This window comes from Podarcis melisellensis, assembly GCF_964234715.1.
Source record: "Podarcis melisellensis genome assembly, chromosome: 11".
Lineage (NCBI taxonomy): Eukaryota > Metazoa > Chordata > Lepidosauria > Squamata > Lacertidae > Podarcis > Podarcis melisellensis.
This window is the reverse complement of record NC_138543.1, coordinates 56326092-56346520: the sequence shown is the minus strand read 5'-3', so window position 1 is coordinate 56346520 and position 20429 is coordinate 56326092. Positions and strand designations below refer to the sequence as shown.

Genomic DNA, 20429 nt, shown 5'->3' with positions numbered 1-20429 from the left:
TCCATTTTGCATTACTTTCTATGGGAAAGCGCACCTTGGTTTTGGAATGCTTTGGTTTTGGAATGGACTTCCGGCAAGGATTAAGTTTGAGAACCAAGGTACCAAAGTAAAGGAAAAAGAAATGCATGGGAAAGGGAAAGAAGAGAGGAAGGAGGGAGAAATTAAGCTACAAGGAAGACCTGAAAACAAGACGGCATTAAAGCTGGCCTACCAGGAATAGAAGCCTACCTTTGACCTTGACATGTCATGGGCTGAGAAATTAAACTTTTTTCTTTTTCCTTTGTCCTTCAGCATCCCACTGGAACCCAAGCCCCCACTCCTAATCTAAGCAGAAGCTCACTTGAGGGTTTGGAGCACTTCAGCTAAGTGACTCTGTCTATTTCTCATTTTAATGTTCTCCCGTGCATCATTATTTACCTATCACCATGAGTGTTAATGGTGCTGAACACCAGGCCATTTTCGCTGGACAAATAGCGCTATTCACTTGAAAGGCAGAATGTGAAAATGATACAGTACAACTCTGCTTGGAACAGATGCAGAATGGTGCATGGTCAGCTGGGTGCAAATGAGGCGTGAGGCGGTGGTTGTTCAAAAATGGATTTTTTAAAAACAGCAACAACAACGGGGGTGTATTATTTGCAGGAAGGCAACTTGGTGCAAGTTGCCTGGTGATGGGCTATTCCAGAGAGGGAGGTGGCAGAGTCCATTTCCCAAATTTAGAAACCAAAGGACAGTGATTCAGCTGAGTAAACTGAGCAAACAAGCCAGGATTTACTTTGGCTTGAAGTCCTGCGTAGACACATACGGACATTAGTCTCAGTGAAATCCCTGGGCCTTACTTCAGAACAGACAAGATTTGAATTGTGCATTATTGTACTATCCTTCAGTCTTGGTGGAGTGAGTCTAAACTACTGTGATAGTTCTTTACAAAGATCCATTATATATGTGCTTTTCTTTTTATCCCTTTTAACATTTCCCCCTTTTTTCATTCTTTAAATTTCCCTGGAGAATACATTATGAACACCTGTATTCTGGTACAGATACCACAACTTGTAGGAGTAAACATTTGTAAAACACCTTCTTAAGTGATCCACGTTAGTACCAACCTTTGGAACTGGTATTTTGTTTTCTGGATAATTTGTGAATGGAATTAAGCTCTACCATTCTCCCACAAATGTGCTTTGTTCCTCTCGTCCATCTTAATTTGTGAATCTATTTTCTCTTAAGGGCAAACATTCTCTTGCACCAAACATTCAAGTTCACACTTTTTAAGTCCTTCCAGAATGTGGCTATAACCATAATATATATTGATTTTCTTTCCTTTTTAAATTTTGCTATTTTCCCATGGATATTTATTTAACATATGGGTGGCATCCAAGGATAGTCCTACCAAGAATAGATGCACTGAAGTCAAGAAGCCTAAGTTATTTATGTCCATCGATTTCAGAGGGTCTACTCTGGGTAGAATCCAACTTAGTTGAATTCAACCCCACGTATTGAAAAATGGGCCTACCCTTCTTTTACATAGGATGTCCAAGGCATCTAAAATTACTAAAACCATCAGAAAAGTGGAAACAATAATAGCTAAGCATAAAACACTGAATGAAATCCAAATACCTAGCAGAATGACCAGCAGCTTAAATACTTTTTAAAAGGAGGGCCCTTCTTCTTCTTCTTTGGCAATCACTCATAGTCTAGTAATATTGTCTTCCATGAACACCATTTTAAAACTTAGTTTGTATGTGACTGTGTAGGTGAATTCTGGATCCACACGTCCTTCCACAGTGGGGACATAGGTTTCTGGGCAGGAGTTGATCACAGTGTGGATTTGCCAAGTGTGCCTTCCTCTTAGCACGTTTCTCCCTTGTGTCCTGAGTTTGAGTGTCTTCAAAGCCCATGACACCTTTGGTAAAGGCTGTTCTCCAATTGGAGTGCTCGCAGGCCAGTGTTTCCCAGTTGTTGGTGTTTATACTACATATTTAAAGATTTGCTTTGATAGAGTCTTTAAACCTCTTTTGTTGACCACCAGCATTACGCTTTCCATTTTTAAGTTTGGAATAGGGTAGTTGCTTTGGAAGACGATCATCAGGCATCCGTACAACATGACCAGTCCAACGAAGTTGAGAGGCAGAGGCAATAGGAGGACATATCAGGAATAGGGAATGACTTTCCATCAAGCTTGCTATTGTCCACAATGACTTGCAGTAGCTCACAGGGATTTTACATGCAACATATTTGCCAGCCCTGTCTGGAGATGCCAGTGTATGCAACTGGGATTTTCTGCATCCAAAGCAGATGTTCTGCCACTGAGCAATGGACCGTTTACCTCCAGAGCAGCTATATTGCAGTTATAGTAACGAGGGACATCAATCAGATGCCTGAAAACAATTAAAACCATTCCCTACAAAAGGAAACGCCTTTCTGTAAAAGAAGGCCTGAAACTGGAGGTCGAACAACAGAGAAAGAGCGAATGGGGCATACCTAGGAAGGGCGGTCCAGAGCTCAAGCATGACAGAGGCAAATTTAGGGAGGCACGACCTGTTTGCCCGCACTGGGAACTAAGCTGAGAGGGTGCTGCAGGGGAGCATCACAGTGGCAAACTTTGGATTCTCAAATTTCAGTAGTGCCCTGTACAACGCTAAAATTGGGTGCCTCTCTCCTCGCACATCCTGTCCCACAGCATTGTTTTGGAGTCCTCTACAGTGCAGCACAAGGGACGTGGCTGGCGCTGTGGGTTAAACCACAGAGCCTAGGACTTGCTGATCAGGTCAGCGGTTCGAATCCCCTCGACGGGGTGAGCTCCCGTTGCTCAGTCCCTGCTCCTGCCAACCTAGCAGTTTGAAAGCACATCAAAGTGCAAGTAGATAAATAGGTACCGCTCCAGCGTGAAGGTAAACGGTGTTTCCGTGCACTGCTCTGGTTTGCCAGAAGTGGCTTAGTCACGCTGGCCACATGGCCCGGAAGCTGTACGCTGGCTCCCTCGGCCAATAAAGCAAGATGAGCACCGCAACCCCAGAGTCAGTCGCTACTGGACCTAATGTTGAGGGGTCCCTTTACCTTTACCTTACAGTGCAGTGCTACCCTAAAACCTCTTCTGGGAGCTGCAGCAATAACGAACAATGGAAGATGAAAGGCAGGTGGAGGTACCAAATTTTGGCATGGCACAGGGTAGCCCAAAGTCTGCCACTGGACCTGACTTGAGAAAATATGTTGACAATGACCTATCAGAATAACCTTCAGAAGGGAAGCCTTCTGAACATGTGTAGGCAGTCCCTGTACTCTGGAAACTTGAGCACAAGGTTGGTATAATGTGGAGTCTCAGGAAAAGCCACAGAGGCCTGTTCTTGTCCTGTTTTTTGGTTAGCCTATCTGATGCCATTTTGCTTCTGTAGAAAACTGCCTGCTTTAGAATTTAGGAGGGTGAGCCACAAATATGTGAAGACCAGATAATGTTGCTAGGTGATTTTCAGGAACACCTCCCTCTGCCAGGCAGCTGTCCTCTTCAAGGTCTCTAGGCAAGTGTCCTGTTTTGATCAGCGCAAGGAACCTTGAAAAGGGGAAAGAGAGGGGGATGTCTATAAAAAGTACGAACAAAGGCTATTTGGGGTGGCTTCAACATCACACTGGTGATTATGGCTCTCCTGCTCTGTTTTACTCAGCTGAATAAATGAGTGATTATGGGAGTCTCCTCTGCCTATGGCTTTTATTGGCTTTTCAGTGACCAAGGAAGGCAGCGTGGGCCCAATTAGCAGACACCAACAGTAGTGTACAACAGGTCCACAACCTTGTGTGCACAACCACACTGTCTCTCCCCTCAGAATTTTAATTGTGTGGAAAGCAGTGCCTGGACAGGGCTTGATCCTTTCACAGATTCATGAACATTGGTGGATGGCAGAGAGCATGTAGGCAGGAAACTGTTTTGGGCTCTGAAACACAGAGGCATGTTAGGATGTAGTTCCGTTCCACCTTTGGAACAGGCATGTGGAGTTGTTGTATGTCACATGTCTGTTTACTTCCAGCACAGTCTGCTGGGAACTTCCGTTGTATATAGCTTTTGCCTATGCTTTTTGCTTGGACACGAAGGGAAGCAGACATGTTTTTCTTTTGTCCTGATGCTGAATAAAATGCTTGTAAATACGCTTATATATACCTCTGTCCGCTACTTCCGTTGCAAAGAGTTCTTATCTCTGCTAGCCTGCGTGCTCAGTCTCTAAACATTTCTGAGGACTGAGTCGCAGCTTTTGATTCTGTTCCAAGAACCAGAGTTTGCCCGGCTGCCGGCTGGTGGGCTGGAGCCAGCTGGGGGACGGCCAATTGCCCCTGTCTCTCAGGACGCATCCCAACAACGCATGGGTGAATCCATCCATTTCAGTTTCTCTCAGTTTCTTTCTAAGTTCAGTTAGTGACTTCAGTTATTGCCTTGGTGACTTATTTGTTCTCAAAAAGTCCTCACAAAAATTCATCAGCATGTCCGCAGGCAACCTTGCCTTATTATACACATGTTTGCAATTTTTCCAATATAATGCATTTTTGTTTTTTTCACTAAGGTGCATTTTATGCATTTTTAGTACATTTTTATGCATTTTATACCACTGTATATATGCATTTTTGTTCATATTACTCAGCTGGAGAATTGTGTTCCAAAATTCAGAGAAGTGTAGATTCCCAGGGATGGCTGAGATTCAGTTTCTGTATATTTTTTTGGAAACTGTGATCTGGGTAAGTTCATCTTTAAATCCAAACTGAATTGAATTTCTCTCCCCCCCCCCCCCGCCGCAACTGTGATGCTGTTGCTACATTTTAAAACCACCATTTCAGGAAATTTTCGGGGTTTCTCCTCCCACACACTTAGTTCAATATTTTGCTATATAAACCTGCTTATACCTTCCTTCTCTGCACACCCATCCTCTGCAACAACACACTTCCTTCTCCAAGAACACTGTGTGAAATGAATTAATTTCTGCCTCACTCATTTCCAAGTAAACACCCAGGGGAAATTGTCTAATATCAACCAGAATATTATTGAGAAGAATTAGTATGCGGCAGTGTAATAAAGGATCATATTGAAACAAGCATTCAGCATGCAACTGAGTAAGGTCCCAGGGCAGCCTGCAACATTAAAACACAATAGTGAAAACAGTTTAATACAGCTTGCAATCTCAAAATATAAGGTTGGGGCCTAAAAATATAGACCTCAAGAGTGAAAAATCAGGGTCTAGAGTCAGGGACATCTTACCCATAGAGGCTAGTGGCACGGGGCGCCAGGGCGGCAGGGCCTGGAGGCCGCCACGGAAGAGGCGGAGGCTGGACGCGGCGCCTCCTGGCATCAGCTCGCCACCCTCGCCCGCCTCCGCCATGGCACCTTGGCACGAAGCGGCCAGCTGAGCCGGGAGGCGCCACGTCCAGTCTCTGCCTCTTTCCTGCCAGAGGAGCCACCCTCCAGCCACTGCCCGCCTCCTCCAGCCCCGCCAGCAGTGCCATCCTCCCTAAAAAAGGTCAAAGGTCAACAACTCTGGGAAATGGGGTGGGCGGGCGCCGGAGGGAGCTTTGCAGCACGGCTCCGGATATGCTTAAGACAGCCCTGCCTAGAGTGGCAATAATCCCCCATTTGCCCATGTTCAATATGTGTGTGACCGAACTTGGAAGGGACCCAAACACATCACAAAAAGGGGGGGAATGGGGCAGGGCAGGGCAGGGGCAAAAAGGGGTGTTTGCAGGCTTTTTCCATGGTGTTTCAAATATAGTCAAACCTCGGGTTACAGCTGTTTCAGGTTGCGTCTCTTCACGTTGCAGACCGCCAAAACCCGGAAGTACCAGAACGGGTTTTGGAGGTTGAGCACGTACAGAAGCGCTGAATCGCACTTTGCGCATGCACAGAAGTACCGAATCATAACCCACGCGTGTGCAGATTCGCAGACACAGGTTGCAAACGCTGCAGGTTGTGAACGTGCAACTCACATGGATCACGTTCACAACCCGAGCATCCACTGTATACATGATTTCACTTACATGAATAGTGCCTCAAAATGTAACTCCCATGTAAATGTGTTGCCTGTATGATATACAATGGAAGCTGTAAAATGAAGATGACAGACACATCTCTGTGGGGAGCGAATTGCATAGCGTGGGGTGGCCACAGAGAATGCCTTATCCCACCCCGAACCTGAGCCTCAGAGTGTAGAGGAACTACCAAGAGGTACCCTATGCTGATCTCAGCACCTGAGAGGCTCTGTGGGAAAAGAGGTGGTCTTTCAGCTACTTGGGGCATGATTCATTTAGGGCTCTGCTTCCGTTGTGCTATCACACAAGAGTGCCCTTCCAGGTGGCAAAATGCAATAGCTTGGGGAAAGCGATGGAGAACAGGTAATGGAATGGAATGGTATTTGGATGGTCCTGTACAAATCCACCACAAATAAACTGTTATTGAATTGATGGTATGTTGCAGAAGACACTCACAAGAACCCACCAGACTGCAGATGCGCTAACACGTACACAACCTGTATCTTACGTCTGCAGGGAGGAAGTGAACAAGAAAGAACACCTAATGCAGAGGTGCAGGCCAAAGGTTGCCTATTTTTATGACTGCAGTTGCTAACTGTAAACTTCACCGTTGTCATGGTGAAGGAAGTAAAACAACAACCCGGGCTTTAGTAAAATCAAACATTAGCTTGAGAAGTTTCCTGTTGGGGCTTGAAAAGCTGCATAAAGCATCATTCTCCCTTGTTATTTATCCTCTTTCTCTGGAAAGATTACAATCAATATCATCTTCTGTGTAATTTTATCCAGGTTGTTGTTATGGATTACTTCTTTTTTTTTTTAAAGTATGATGGAAAAATTGATTGTTCTATTTTTAATGCTGATTTTTATTTATTTATTTATTTTTTAAAAAATTAAAAAATACAGGTAACAACACGACAAGATCTCACTAATTAAAGTTGCAATTCTATATCCACATCCCTGGGAATAAAACCATATTACTTCTGTGTAGATATTTATTTGTTTGTTTATTATTAGTATTGCACTGTGTAGCATTGTACAGAGTTGCAATGAAAGAGGAAAATGAAGCCCACCGATTATAGTCCTTAATATATCATAGTACCCTTGAGGGGCAATTAGAGCAAAAACAACTTTATAAAGAAAAATATATCTGTGTTAAAATATTTCTACACCAGCTTTGATTGCATGTGTAAAGGTGTTTCACAATTTTTTTTAAAAAAAAATCATTAACACCCCCCATCGAAAAAGATGAGTATAGAGCCAGTGCAAATTGCAACAAACTAGTATCAAAGGCTAACAAAGGCTAGGTGGAACAACTAAGTTTTTAGAAGGCACTGAACGGAAAGACCTGCCAATTAGAAACTATTGGGATGTATAAACTATGGATTTAAGTTTAGCTGTAGAAGTTGTATAAAAGGTAAAGAGACCCCTGACCATTAGGTCCAGTCGTGACTGACTCTGGGGTTGCGGCACTCATCTCGCTTTATTGGCCGAGGGAGCCGGCGTACAGCTTCTGGGTCATGTGGCCAGCATGACTAAGCCGCTTCTGGCGAACCAGAGGAGCGCACGTAAACGCCGTTTACCTTCCTGCCGGAGTGCTACCTATTTATCTACTTGCCCTTTGACATGCTTTCAAACTGCTAGTTGGCAGGAGCAGGGACCAAGCAACGGGAGCTCACCTCATCGTGGGGATTCAAATCGCCAACCTACTGATCGGCAAGTCCTAGGCTCTGTGGTTTAACCCACAATGCCACCCGCATCCCTAGAAGTTGTATAGCACTATCCTAGTTTTTTAAAAACAACAACAACAACAACTATACTTCATTGGAATTTTTGAGAGGCTTCTAGAAAAGCGAAGACCACAGCACCACACACAGAAGAATGAGACATTTTGATTTTTTTGTCCGGGCTGGCTAAATTTGCATAAAATCCTGGTGTCTAAAACGTTTAGTGATCCACTGCTCTTTAGGGTGCTTGGGAGATATCCAGTTCCATGCTATACACGATTTCACTGATCTGTACAATTGCTTAGGAAGGTCTCATGCAGGAATCTGTTGTCACTAAATTCAAAAGGACTGCTCATTAGCTTATCAGCCGAGGGAGAACTGGGGTAGGGCTAACCCCATAGGCAATGAAGGCAGAATATCTGCATCAGAAGTAATTGAATGAATCCACTGGACTCAATACAGACACATAGCAGAATTACCTGTCACAAATAGAGGCTAACTCTGCCTCGGGGGCAGGAGGCGGAGGTGGAGAAGCTGAGGATGGACACTTTGCAATCGCAGGAACCTTTAATTAATTCACTGATTAATTTCTCTCGACACACCAGCAGTTCTCTCTAGCGATGTTGCTGAAGTTCATAACCAGCCCAGTTTGGAATGCAAATGTGCTTGGCTTGTGCTGTCCAGGCGTATTCTGAATCAAGCATCATTCCTCATAAAAGTTATTCTCCGTATTGCAAGATCCAAGACACAGAATGATCTATAACTTAGACAAAAGTTGCTTGTGTACTCTCTTAGGCTCTTCTCCAAGCCATTATCAGTCTTAACTGTTTATAGTGAGGCTCTAAACTTTCCTCTCGGAAGCCTCTGTGTTTATGCAAATCACATGCTTGCTAACACAGCTCCAATAGCTCACAAACATGTACTGTTGTGAAGAACATCTTGCTCCTACAGGTACACCTATTGAAATCTTGCTTGACATGGCTTCCAGGAAGCCGAGTCTATCCAGATTTCAAACTCCCACCTACCCTAAAAGGTAAAGGTACCCCTGCCCATACAGGCCAGTCGTGTCCGACTCTAGGGTTGTGCGTCCATCTCACTTAAGAGGCCGGGGGCCAGCGCTGTCCGGAGACACTTCCGGGTCACGTGGCCAGCGTGACAAAGCTGCGTCTGGTGAGCCAGCGCAGCACACGGAAACGCCGTTTACCTTCCCACTAGAAAGCGGTCCCTATTTATCTACTTGCACCCGAGGGTGCTTTCGAACTGCTAGGTTGGCAGGCGCTGGGACTGAGCAACGGGAGCGCACCCTGCCGCAGGGATTCAAACCGCCGACCTTTCGATCGGCAAGTCCTAGGCACTGAGGCTTTTACCCACAGCGCCACCCGCGTCCTCCCACCTACCCACATAGTAGTTATTTTCAAATTACTAACTTGTGGACTATAAAAATTAGGTCTGTGATGCTGGAACTATGGTGATTCATTCACACAAGCAATTCACCACTTGATGCTCAACACATGTGCACATGTGAAGCAGGTTCAAGAGGTTGATTATGATATTTGAGAGGCTAACAGTGATAAGACAATAGCTTGATTCAGGTGGGGAGGAGGGTGGTCCAGTGGGCAAGTATGCATGCATGCAGAATGACCAAAGTTCAATATCTGGCCACTCCATGTTGTTGTTGTTGGCATCTGTCTGTCAATGGAGTGCACCTCTGGGGGTGAAGTCAAACCACTGTGTTAGCAGTACTGAAGTGACCTCCCTGGGTGTGGCGATCACACAGGGTCCCCGGACATTTCACCGTCTATTGATTGCTGTGCCACCACTTTATTTCTTGCTGCCACCACCCAGGCCCTACCTGGGACAATACTGAGTCTAGTCAGGGTTAAATTGGAACATAAACTTCTGTTTATTTATTGCAGTTTAACAAGCGTGTGGTTTCATAAACGGTATTGGTCAGTTCCAATCATGGGGTACCTATCCAGACCTATAACTTCTTCTGCCTGTTCTCACTCACTAAACCACCTCTCAGATATTTACTTGTCTTCCTAGCCTCTAACTATTCCTGATTCAGCTTATTTTGCTACACTAACTCAACGTCCCCACAGACTCTATCCCAATTCACTCCTACTCCAACCAACCACCCAACTCCCAACGAACTCCTTCCTTTGCCCCTCCCAGAGCTGGTTTTATAGTCCCTCTGACTCCACCCCCCTGGGTCCTGATTGGGTAACCTGTTTAACTATTTCACCTCCAGCACTCTCATATGTTAACAACACACTGGGGCACAAGCCTTGGCAGTGTATATGGAGGTCCTGAGCTGCCCGGACAACAAGACCCTCCTCTTGGCCTTACGGATGTGGTCCAAATGAAACCAGAGCAATATGTTTGGCACCAGCTTGGCTGCAAGAGTTGCCACATAGAAATGTACAAGGTGCTATCCAGCCGTCTTAGGGACTCCACTCAAGATTTGTGCAGGGTTTCCTCCTTAACATTTTCTTCTCCCATAGATATCCTTCAAGGCACTGGAGATCAGGGCCGGATTTAGGTTTGATGAAACCCTAAGCTACTGAAGGTAAGCTACTGCTGTCCTTTGTCAACAACAAATTGTCGCTGTTTTTTGTGTCGAATATATGCTATATGGTAATTTATGGACCTAATAGGTATCTAAAGCCATTTGCACATATCAAAATATGTATTTTATCAAAGTAATTGTTGAACTTATATTTTGGAAATGTACATCCAGTTTTTTTCTCCTTTAATTTTTTGGGGGGCCCCCAAGAGAGTGGGGCCCTAAGCTATAGCTTGTTCTGCTTATACAGTGGTACCTCGGGTTACAAACACTTCGGGTTACGTGTTTTCAGGTTGCGGACTGCAGGAAACCCGGAAGTACCGGAAAGGGTTACTTCCGGGTTTCGCCACACGCGCATGTGCAGAAGTGCTAAATTGTGCTTTGTGCATGCGCAGAAGCGCCAAATTGTGTCATGCGCATGCGCAGACACAGCACTGTAGGTTACAAACGCTGCGGGTTGCAACATGCCTCCATCACGGATTACGTACGGAACCCGAGGTTCCACTGTATGTAAATCCGGCACTGGTGGAGATTTAGGGTCAGAGCTTATCTTCTCCTAGATGGGCTACCTTTCTAGGTTGTTGAGCCCCATCTGCCCCTTGACAATCTATGTAGTGATGGGAGAATTCCTGAAAAGCTGGCGCCGGTCATTGTAGACAGAGCTGGGTAATAATAATAATAATAAATTTTTATTTATATCCCACCCTCCCCAGCCGAAGCCTGGCTCAGGGCGGTTAGCAACAATAAAATAATACAACATTCTAAAATCATTTCATTATAAAATTAATTCAAATCAAATTAATGGCGACCATTGGGCTAGAGTTCTGTGAAGATTGCCAAAGGAGGGAGTCAGACTGTGCCTTGGCCAAAGGCCTGGTGGAACAGCTCTGTCTTGCAGGCCCTGCGGAAAGATGTCAAGTCCCGGTGTCAAGGAGTTAGAAGTCGTAGCTGCTTATGCTAGCTGCCCCCTGCCCCCCGATACCAGCCCTGTTTCCCTCCATGAATTAGAGGGTGATCATCTACAGTGGGGATGTGAACCCCACACAATACGCAACCCTGGGAAATTATTCAAATACCTAAGGGTACAGTCAATTAAGCATTGGATGTTCTGGGGAAAAAAGTCAAATGATGCTGTTAAACAAAGAGGGGTAATAATGGATCATCCCATCTGCTAAGGATTGAGCAAGAATCAGCAACAGTACATGCAACTGCTAAAGACAGCATTTCTCATCCATAATTTGCACAACTGAAGTCCTTAATGATGGTGAATATTAGGAAGCGTGTCACAACCGCAAATAGTCATTCTTAACAACAGTTTTGATGTGTCTTTTATGCTCACAACAATTTCTTACGATATCTGATTAAACTGTTACGCTACAACGATCAACCCAAGGAAATGTCAAAATACATATTGTTTGTATCACTCAAAGCAAACCTAAAGAAAAAAAGGGGGGAGGAGAGCAAGTGAAATCCTAACAGGAATGATGGTGTTTCAGAAGGTAGGCTGATTAAAGTCTAATTAGCATGTGTTATCTTTGAGTGATATAACTTCCAGTACCTGTGAGCTCTGATTGTGCATCAGAGCAGGACATATTTGAACATTAATGATGGCAGCTCTGTTCTGAAGGTGCAGAACAAACAGTATTAAAGAATAGATTGGTTTTGACTTCATTCTCATGCAAGTATTATTGAGGATGACGCTGAAATCCACTTCATCTGGAATGCAGGGACCACACTCAATTCAGTATGTTTGACTCGGTACTGGGGTGTGCATGTGTATGTGAAATCCAGTTCACCTGGTTTGCTGCTTATTCTGCAACATCAGTCAGTTGTAGCTGGTGTCCATTGGGCTGGGCAGGACTGCTGGGTACTCATAGGGGCATGGCCAACTGTTCTGGTTTTCCCCCCATCCTTTTCCCTTTGGAAAGTGTGCTGTTGACATTCCTTTCTCTGTCTCAATTCCCTTGCCTCTCCTATCTCCCAAGAAGCTTGACGGATATGTTTGTATTTACACTCCAATGTTAACTGGAACAACATCCTTTAATGACTATTTGTGCCACTTTCAGGGTTAGAGAGAGTTTTTTGTTTATGGCCTGGGGAGCATAAAGTTATAAAACGCAGGAATCTTGCACAGAAATCAAACCTTTCCCTTTGTGCATTCTATCTAAAAGGTTAAATGCAATTAAAGTGAAACGTTATTAAAATAAAAAATATATACAACTTGGGTTTCTAGTTCTTATATTATGGGCAGTTAAGCATTGCAGTTGGAGCGACTTTTAGCACCTAATTAAACTGGAAAGGGTCTTACTTTGCTTCAAGAAGGTTCCCTCTGGTCGCAGTTGATTGTCTGCTGGGAGAAATGTTTGGCATGACCATAGGAAGCCAAGCATATCCAGGTTTCAAAGTCCCATGACCCCACACAGTAGTCATTTTGAAATTGCTAGCATGGGGACTATAAAAGCTTGGTGTATGTGGTGCTGGATCTATGGTGAGCCATTCACGCAAGCAACTCACCACTTGAAGGGCTCATTCAAGCAACGATATGCAAACCAGATCGAGAGGATCTGAAAGGCAAATGGTTAGGAAAGCCTGGGGCTGTTAGGAGGGCTCCAGGAAGGTGAAAAGGACAAGCTATAACATATGGCAGTGGGAAGAGTCTTTGTTCTTTCACAGTTTCACTACCTTATGTAACAAGATTTAGTAGCTTGTGGTTAGTGTCATAAAACCAACAGATTTAGGGCACTGTACAGCATCTATTTTGGGGCAAATGATATGAATCTCCAGGGTTCAGGCTTATTTTAGGAGATAGAAATAGGTCTGCGAATTCAGAGGTTTCTCTACCAGATGTTCAGGGAGCTGAGCTTATCCAGATAATGTCACTGAGGCAGCAAGAATAACTGCTTAAGTTAGCAGAGACTTCACAAATGAAAAATAAGAGAGGTGTTGCTCTGTGATGGCGGGAAAGTAATGCACAGGCTGCGGAAGCCATTTCGAACTCTAGTTTCCAGCAAATGCAATTTTGTTCCCATGAATATCTATTTTAGTAAAAGAGACTTTGCCGAGGTTTCACTGCAAATTGACACAAAGGAGGTTTGAGCAAAGGGCAAAGCCTTGTCTGATTCCTCTGAACCTCTTCCCCGGAATATGTGATAAAGAAAAAGAAATGCATCCATTTTAAACTAAATGGACAAGGGCTCAAAATTATAATAGCCAGGATTTCTCAAACATACAATAGCCATGTACCCCTTTTGAGTGTTTCGTCTTACCAGCTTACCCCTTCTTGGACAAATATAATTTTGGGGTGGTTTTAATGCTACTATTTTATCTCTTTATATGCAGCTAAAATGACTATGATAAAGTAACATGAAAAAAATATGCAATGTACCCTTTGAAACCCTTCTGTGGACCCTAAGGGTATGTATCTCACACTTTGGGAAACATGATGCAGTGGATAGGATGGCTGAGCTTTGACATTAGTTCAAATCTCTTCCCAAATAATCTGAATAGTTTCAGGGCATTCCTGTCTCTCATCTTATCCAAGTCCATTAGAGTTTATTTCTGTGCTGCCTTTTGATCCCCTCCTTGCCAAAAAGCCCTCAAGGCCGCTCACAGACCTTAACAAATATACAAAATTCAAGCTATAAAATAATCTTTGCCCAATCCATTCAGTACCTTAAAGCATAACAATAACAGCAACAAATAATTATACCCATATACACCCATACCCTTCCTTAAAAGAAGAGATCAGTCTCCCAGCCCTTAAAAAATGACAATGAAATGATGAGTGACCTCTTCAACAACAACCTGCCTTTCAGCATATATGACACCATAGTTTAGGAAGGATATTGACAAGCTGGAAGCAGTTGTAGTCTTGTTATTATTATTATTATTTTCATGTGTGTAATGGCTGTTTGCTAGACACAATAAATTGAACTGACTGACAAGCTGGAAGGCGTACAGAGGAGGGCAACCAAGATTATTAAGGGGCTGGAAACCATTCCTTATGAGGAATGGTTGAAGGAGCTGAGTATGTTTACCCTGGAAAGGCGGAGACTGAGAGGTGAAATGATTGCCGTCTTCAAATATCTGAAGGGCTGCCACGTGGAAGATGGATCAAGCTTGATTCCTGCTGCTCTGGATGGTAGGACACAAGCCAGTGGATTCAAGTTACAAGGAAGGAGATTCCAACTAAACATCAGGATGTACATTTTGACAGTAAGAGCTGTTTGACAGTGAAATGGACTCCCTCGGGAGGTGGTGGATTCTCCTTCATTGGAGGTTTTTAAGCAGAAGTTGGCTGCCCATCTAACTAGCTCTCCCACCTCCCACAAACACAAGCATGTGCTTTATCTGGGATCACATCCACACCATATATTTAAAATAGACATTATTTGTACAGTGGTGCCTCGTGGCCTTGAGAGCTGGACCATAAAAAAGGCTGATCACCGAAGAATTGATGCTTTTGAATTCTGGTGCTGGAGGAGACTCTTGAGAGTCCCATGGACTGCAAACCTATCCATTCTGAAGGAAATCAGCCCTGAGTGCTCACTGGAAGGACAGATCCTGAAGCCGAGGCTCCAAGACTTTGGCCACCTCGTGAGAAGAGAAGACTCCCTGGAAAAGACCCTGGATGTTGGGAAAGATGGAGGGCACAAGGAGAAGGGGACGACAGAGGATGAGATGGTTGTGTTCTCAAAGCTACCAGCGTGAGTTTGGCCAGGCTGCGGGAGAGAGGAGTGCCTGGCGTGCTCTGGTCCATGGGGTCACAAAGAGTCTGACATGACTAAACGACTAAACAACAACAACCTTGGGTTACAGATGCTTCAGGTTACAGACTCCGCTAACCCAGAAATAGTACCTCGGGTTAAGAACTTTGCCTCAGGCTGAGAACAGAAATTGTGCTCCGGCGGCGGCACAGCAGTAGCGGGAGACCCCATTAGCTAACGTGGTACCTCAGGTTAAGAACAGGTTTCAGGTTAAGAACGGACCTCCAGAATGAGTTCTTAACCCAAGGTACCACTGTATTGCATAACACAGCTCGGTATTCCCTCGAGCACATGGGTCTCTCTGCAAATCCTTTGCAGTCAACTGCTTAACTTTTCCAGGGGTAGCAAACAGCACTTCTTCTCAGCCTCTTAAATTCCAATTTGTCTTTAGAAGGTGAAAAGATAAACCCCTTGTTCTTGGGGATAACAACACGACATACTTAAAAACGACAAGACCTACTTAAAGGAACAGCCACAATCATTTTACCAGGGCTATCAGAAAGGCGAAACATTATTTCAAACTAATAAGCTTGCTTGTTGCAGTGAAGTTCCCCCTGATGTGTCATTTTAATTGCAGATTAGTCTTGTTCCTGGACCGCCATAGATAGATTCGTGAGACAGACGACATACATCATTAATTGCATTGTGGAGGGGGACTGCATATCAAACAGTGGCTTTGTCTGACCCGACTCCTACACCCTGTCTGATTGTTATGAAATTGTTGTCAAATGCAAAACAATGCTAAGGAACACTGGAAGTGAGATTACTTTTTTTTCCCCTCCTCCAGGCACCGTAAATAACATTATAATACATTTCATATGCAAAATTTATACAGCAGCATCCAGGACTGAAGGATGAAAAGACTGGTGAGAGCAGATGTGCTAGTTATACCACCCTTGTTGGGTTCTGCCAGGGTGGGAATTCCAGTGTAGTTAACTGCCTTTTGCAGTTTAGTTGGATTTTTAAAACCTTCTTCAGCAGAAAAAATAAATGCATTTTTAATTTCCTTTTTTTTTTTGGAGGAGGGAGAGGCATTTTGCTACCTACCCCAAGCCGAATTTCAAGGTGTCTTGAGGTGGCAAATAGGATCGTCCTCAGAAGGCGGTCCTTTTTGTGACTGGGCCCCTGGACACACCCCTGACTAAGTAGGTTTCGTTTCTAAGTCTAAGTTTAATTTCTCTAAGTAGGCATCATGGGTCACAGCCAATCAGGAAAGGGGTAGGGGTGGTTAAGGAATTATATAAGCATCAGTGCAAGAGTGCCCTAGGCACTTGATTGGCGCTGCTGAACACCCGCCCTCCCGCCCTTAGTGTAAGTTCTCAGCCTTGCTTTGGACTATGTGTGAGTCGCCTGTCTTGAGACAAGGGCCAGGTAGGAATTTTAATCCATTTGGCAAATTGGCACTGGCCACTTGGTTTTTTGCCTACCCCCTTAGCAATCGCCACAACTTTCCAGGTTTGGCGGAATAGGCATTGGCTTAATTTTGTGTGTGGAGGGGAGGTGTGGCCCTCACCTGCCCCTCAATGATCAAAAGGTATTATGTTAAAGTGATCTGGGGTTCCTGGATCTCTTCCAAAGTCCGCTTGATGGGCTAGGGCCATGCCAGGATCACAGGAACCTTATGGTAAGCTTCTGTTGGGCAAAACCCGATGTTGCTGCCCCGATGGGTTTACCTACATAGACACTGCCAACTGGGGCAGTAGTCCGTTATAGTCTTCAGCCAATGCCTATGCCAATACCCCTCACATTTAATTTGCAATCAATAAAGTTGTGGCCTTAATGTTACCCATCAACCTTAATTCTGTGTCCGTGTATAGTTATTTCACAAGGGGCTGGCTTGGGGCCTCAAGACACAAAATTCTCCACAGCAATGTGTGCATTTGGTCAGAAGAAAGGAGCTGGGATGACATCCACACTATAAATTTAAAGCATGCTTATGCCAATTTAACATTCATGATGAATTCTGGGAACTGTAGTTAAGGGTGTTGACGTCTTGGAGGTAAAGTTCCCTGCACCCGTTACAAACGACAGCTGCCAAGATTATCCATGGGCTTTAAGCCAGAATAAGAATGCTCTAAATGCAATGTGTGCATATGACCATAGAATCTGCTTGTTTAGATCAATTTTTATTTGAACAAAATTCATGGGGCATTCTGTACCCCAATGCTTTTATATTGCTTGGGTAAAACAAAAGTATCCCAAATAGAGGAATCAGCAGGGAATTCATTGATGCATGGATAAATGTGTCTGATACATCTTTGTTTTCAGAAGGGAAACTCAGGAAGAGACCTTAAAATTGCTTACGTTGATCATTTTCATTGGATTTTCTTTTCTTTCTTTTTTCTTTTTTCTTTTTAAAAAAACTCCAATACAAGAATTCAATTGCAATTCTTGGGATTTATTCCTCTACTCCAACACTTTTTGAAAGAAAAACAGGGGAGAGCTGCAAATGTCTAAAATATGGGTATTATTTTTTTTATTGCTATGCATGCAACAATATTCTAAAATGTCTATGTTATACATTTACCTCTGTGTAAATTAAGAACATAAGAAAAGCCCTGCTGGATCAGGCCAAAGGCTCATCATAGTCCACTGGGTAACAGAAGGCCTCAGAAATGCACACAAGAAGAATATGAGCTTAACAATGCTGTGTTAAGCACACACACTACACTTTCAGCAGTCAGCTGCAGAGGTTTATGGCACCACTGATCAACTGGTTCTTTGGCATAACCCCTTAGTTCTCATCCCATGCTGTAGTCTTTGGGGAAGTCTAAGAGCATGTACAGTTAGTGTGGGGCCAGCTCAAGAAAACTTGTTGCCTGAGGCCAATGAACCTCATCTCCCACCTCAATACTACACATAGAAGCCAACTGAACTAGCAGTTGGGCTTCAGCGCTGGTGATTCTCCACCACACATGAGGCAGCAGAGCAGATTAGGGGTTGACCTCACCACCATCTCCCCTCTCCGATCTACAGGTAAGCCGCCCTCATGCTAGTAGCAGGAGGACAGGCAAATGCTTCTGCCATGCCCCGCTGACTTCTTCTGCAATGCCTGCTGGTAAAATTGACACCATGTAAATAAAACAACTGCATATTCTTCCTCTTCCCCACTCCCTCTTTTTCTGTTACCTTCCTTCTGTTGCATTTTAGAGGAGGGGACTTTTTACACTTTGCACCACATTGGTGATGTGCTGCCATAATCAACAGTTAGTGGATAATGGCTTGGATCCAGAGTGCTGTGAGCTTTGGGTTATTCCAATGGGGCTCTGCTTTTGGTCTGATGAGGAACTTCGTGGTGTTGATAGGAGGGAGACAAGAGTTGGAGAAAGGATGGCCAAGAGGCAGGAGGCAAAAGGACATGGCGACAGCTTCCAACTAACTCTTCAAATATCCAAATGGCTGTCGCATGGCAAGTGGAGCAAGCTTGTTTTCTGCTGCTCCAGAGGGGAGGACCCAAACCGGTGGATTTAAATGACAAGAAAGAAGATTACAAATAAACATCAGGAAGAAGTTTCTGGCGGCAAGAGCTGTTCAACAGTGAACATATTACGTCATAAAATAGTGGACTCTCTATTACTGTAGGTTTTGAAGAAGAGGTTGGGAATTCTTTAGCAGTGATTCCTACTCTTGGGATCCCTTCCATCTTTACAGTTTTACAATTCAGTAACTCATTTCACCAATGCAAGGCTTTTCACACATGCAATAGAACCTCTTCCCTTTCTGTGAGCAACATTCATTTCCTAATTAACCGAAATGCCACATGCTGGACAGATGATCATTTGTCAGAAAGGCTGGTTGATGTTCAGACTCGGTTCACACCTGCAGTTAGAGTGACATTCTCCCTGCTCCAGAGCCAACCCTTCTTATTATTCATTTTTAAAAACGGCAACAACTTTGCTTACCTGCCGAAACTCCTTGAGATCAATTTTGTTCCCCACCAGCACCACGGGGATGTCATAGGTATGCCGGACACGATAAATGAGCTCCTTGAATTCTGCAGCTTCTTGAAAGGACTGTCGGTCCGTGATGGAATAGCAAATAACGAAGCCCTCTCCACCTCGCATATATTGGTCTCTCATGGCCGTGAATTCTGCCTGCAGAGTAACATTGAGATGCTATATAATTTAGCAAGCAAAATAAAGAGCCAATAAAGAATAGAGTTGCTGAGAGTGTGCTTCTAAGGTAATTTTCCCCACCTTTTTTCTATTTCAAAAGTGATTTTGTTTACCGTTTTAACTAGCAGAAAAAAACACAGGCGATTCACTTCTAATATTCATAAGGCATCCAGGTCTTATCCTCCACCCTTCTTTCCCTTGAATTATTTTTGTTTGTCTGGTTTCTTACAGTAAATAATGCAAAACGGTTGGCTGATTTTATTTTATTCTCAAAGAAGAATATTTGAATTTGGATGCATATATGTTTTTTCTTCTTGTTTTTCCATTATGTCCGTCTCTCTGCAATAGAGTCCAAAAAAAGGTAACCCAATAAAGCTCACCATTATTACAGTTTCACAGACCTAGAGGGCTTTTGAGGTTATATGAAGCTGTCTCATTCCAAATCCGAAGTTGCTTTATACTGAGTCAGTCCATTGGGCTATCTAGCTTAGATCATCTGCAATGATTGGCAGCAGATCTCCAAAGTCTCAAGCAGGAATCTTCCACTGCCTACTTTGGGATGATGAGGATTGGACCTGGGACATTTCACATACAAACATGTGCCCTACCATTGAGCTATGGAGCTTCCCAGTGATTGACGCGCGCGCACACACACACACACACAAATAAACAAAGCTGCACTTCTGTCCTCTGCATGGAAAAAGCAGAATGGGACTTTGCAAATTACGGCAAATCAATTTGGTAATAACATAGACATATTGCGTATGGGGCATGTTTCAATTCATGAAACCCTTTTCAAACCTTGCATTTTGAAGAACTGCCCTCTTTAAGAAGCGTTCTCTATATTTGCTATGTTTTCAATTTTTTTCCAGAACAGAAAACCTTTCTTTCTTTCTTTGCAAACGACAGCAGCAAGCAACGCTTCTTTACTAATTAAGCAAAATGCCTCATTCGTAGCAGGGAGAAATCAAAGGAGACATTAGCATTCAGGATGCACTGAATATGAGCCACATTGTTATCTCATGTACACATGAACCACAGGAAATGTAATGCTGAAAGTGCTGAACAGTATATTGTGGAATAGGCAAGTCCCTCACAGGAGCGCCAAGCAAAGTTTTGTGTTTAAAACACTATCAGTATCATGGCACCAAGGGGAAAGGATTAAAAAAGAAGTCTGGATTGGGGGGGCCAATATCTATGTTTCAGAGACTACTTCATTCTCCAAATAACACTGTCCTGGACTGGAGATCCAAACAGC

The 20429-nt window shown here is 43.8% G+C and overlaps 1 protein-coding gene across 2 annotated transcripts in view; it reads right to left on the bottom strand.

Moving 5' to 3' along the window:
- Window positions 1-20429, bottom strand: part of RIT2 (Ras like without CAAX 2) — a 248582-nt gene that overhangs the window by 141951 nt on the left and 86202 nt on the right. For both annotated transcript variants that reach the window (XM_081930058.1, XM_081930057.1), the window contains exon 4: window positions 18959-19150. In XM_081930058.1, coding sequence (XP_081786184.1) covers window positions 18959-19150 — 192 coding nt within the window. The remainder of the gene's footprint in view (window positions 1-18958; window positions 19151-20429) is intronic.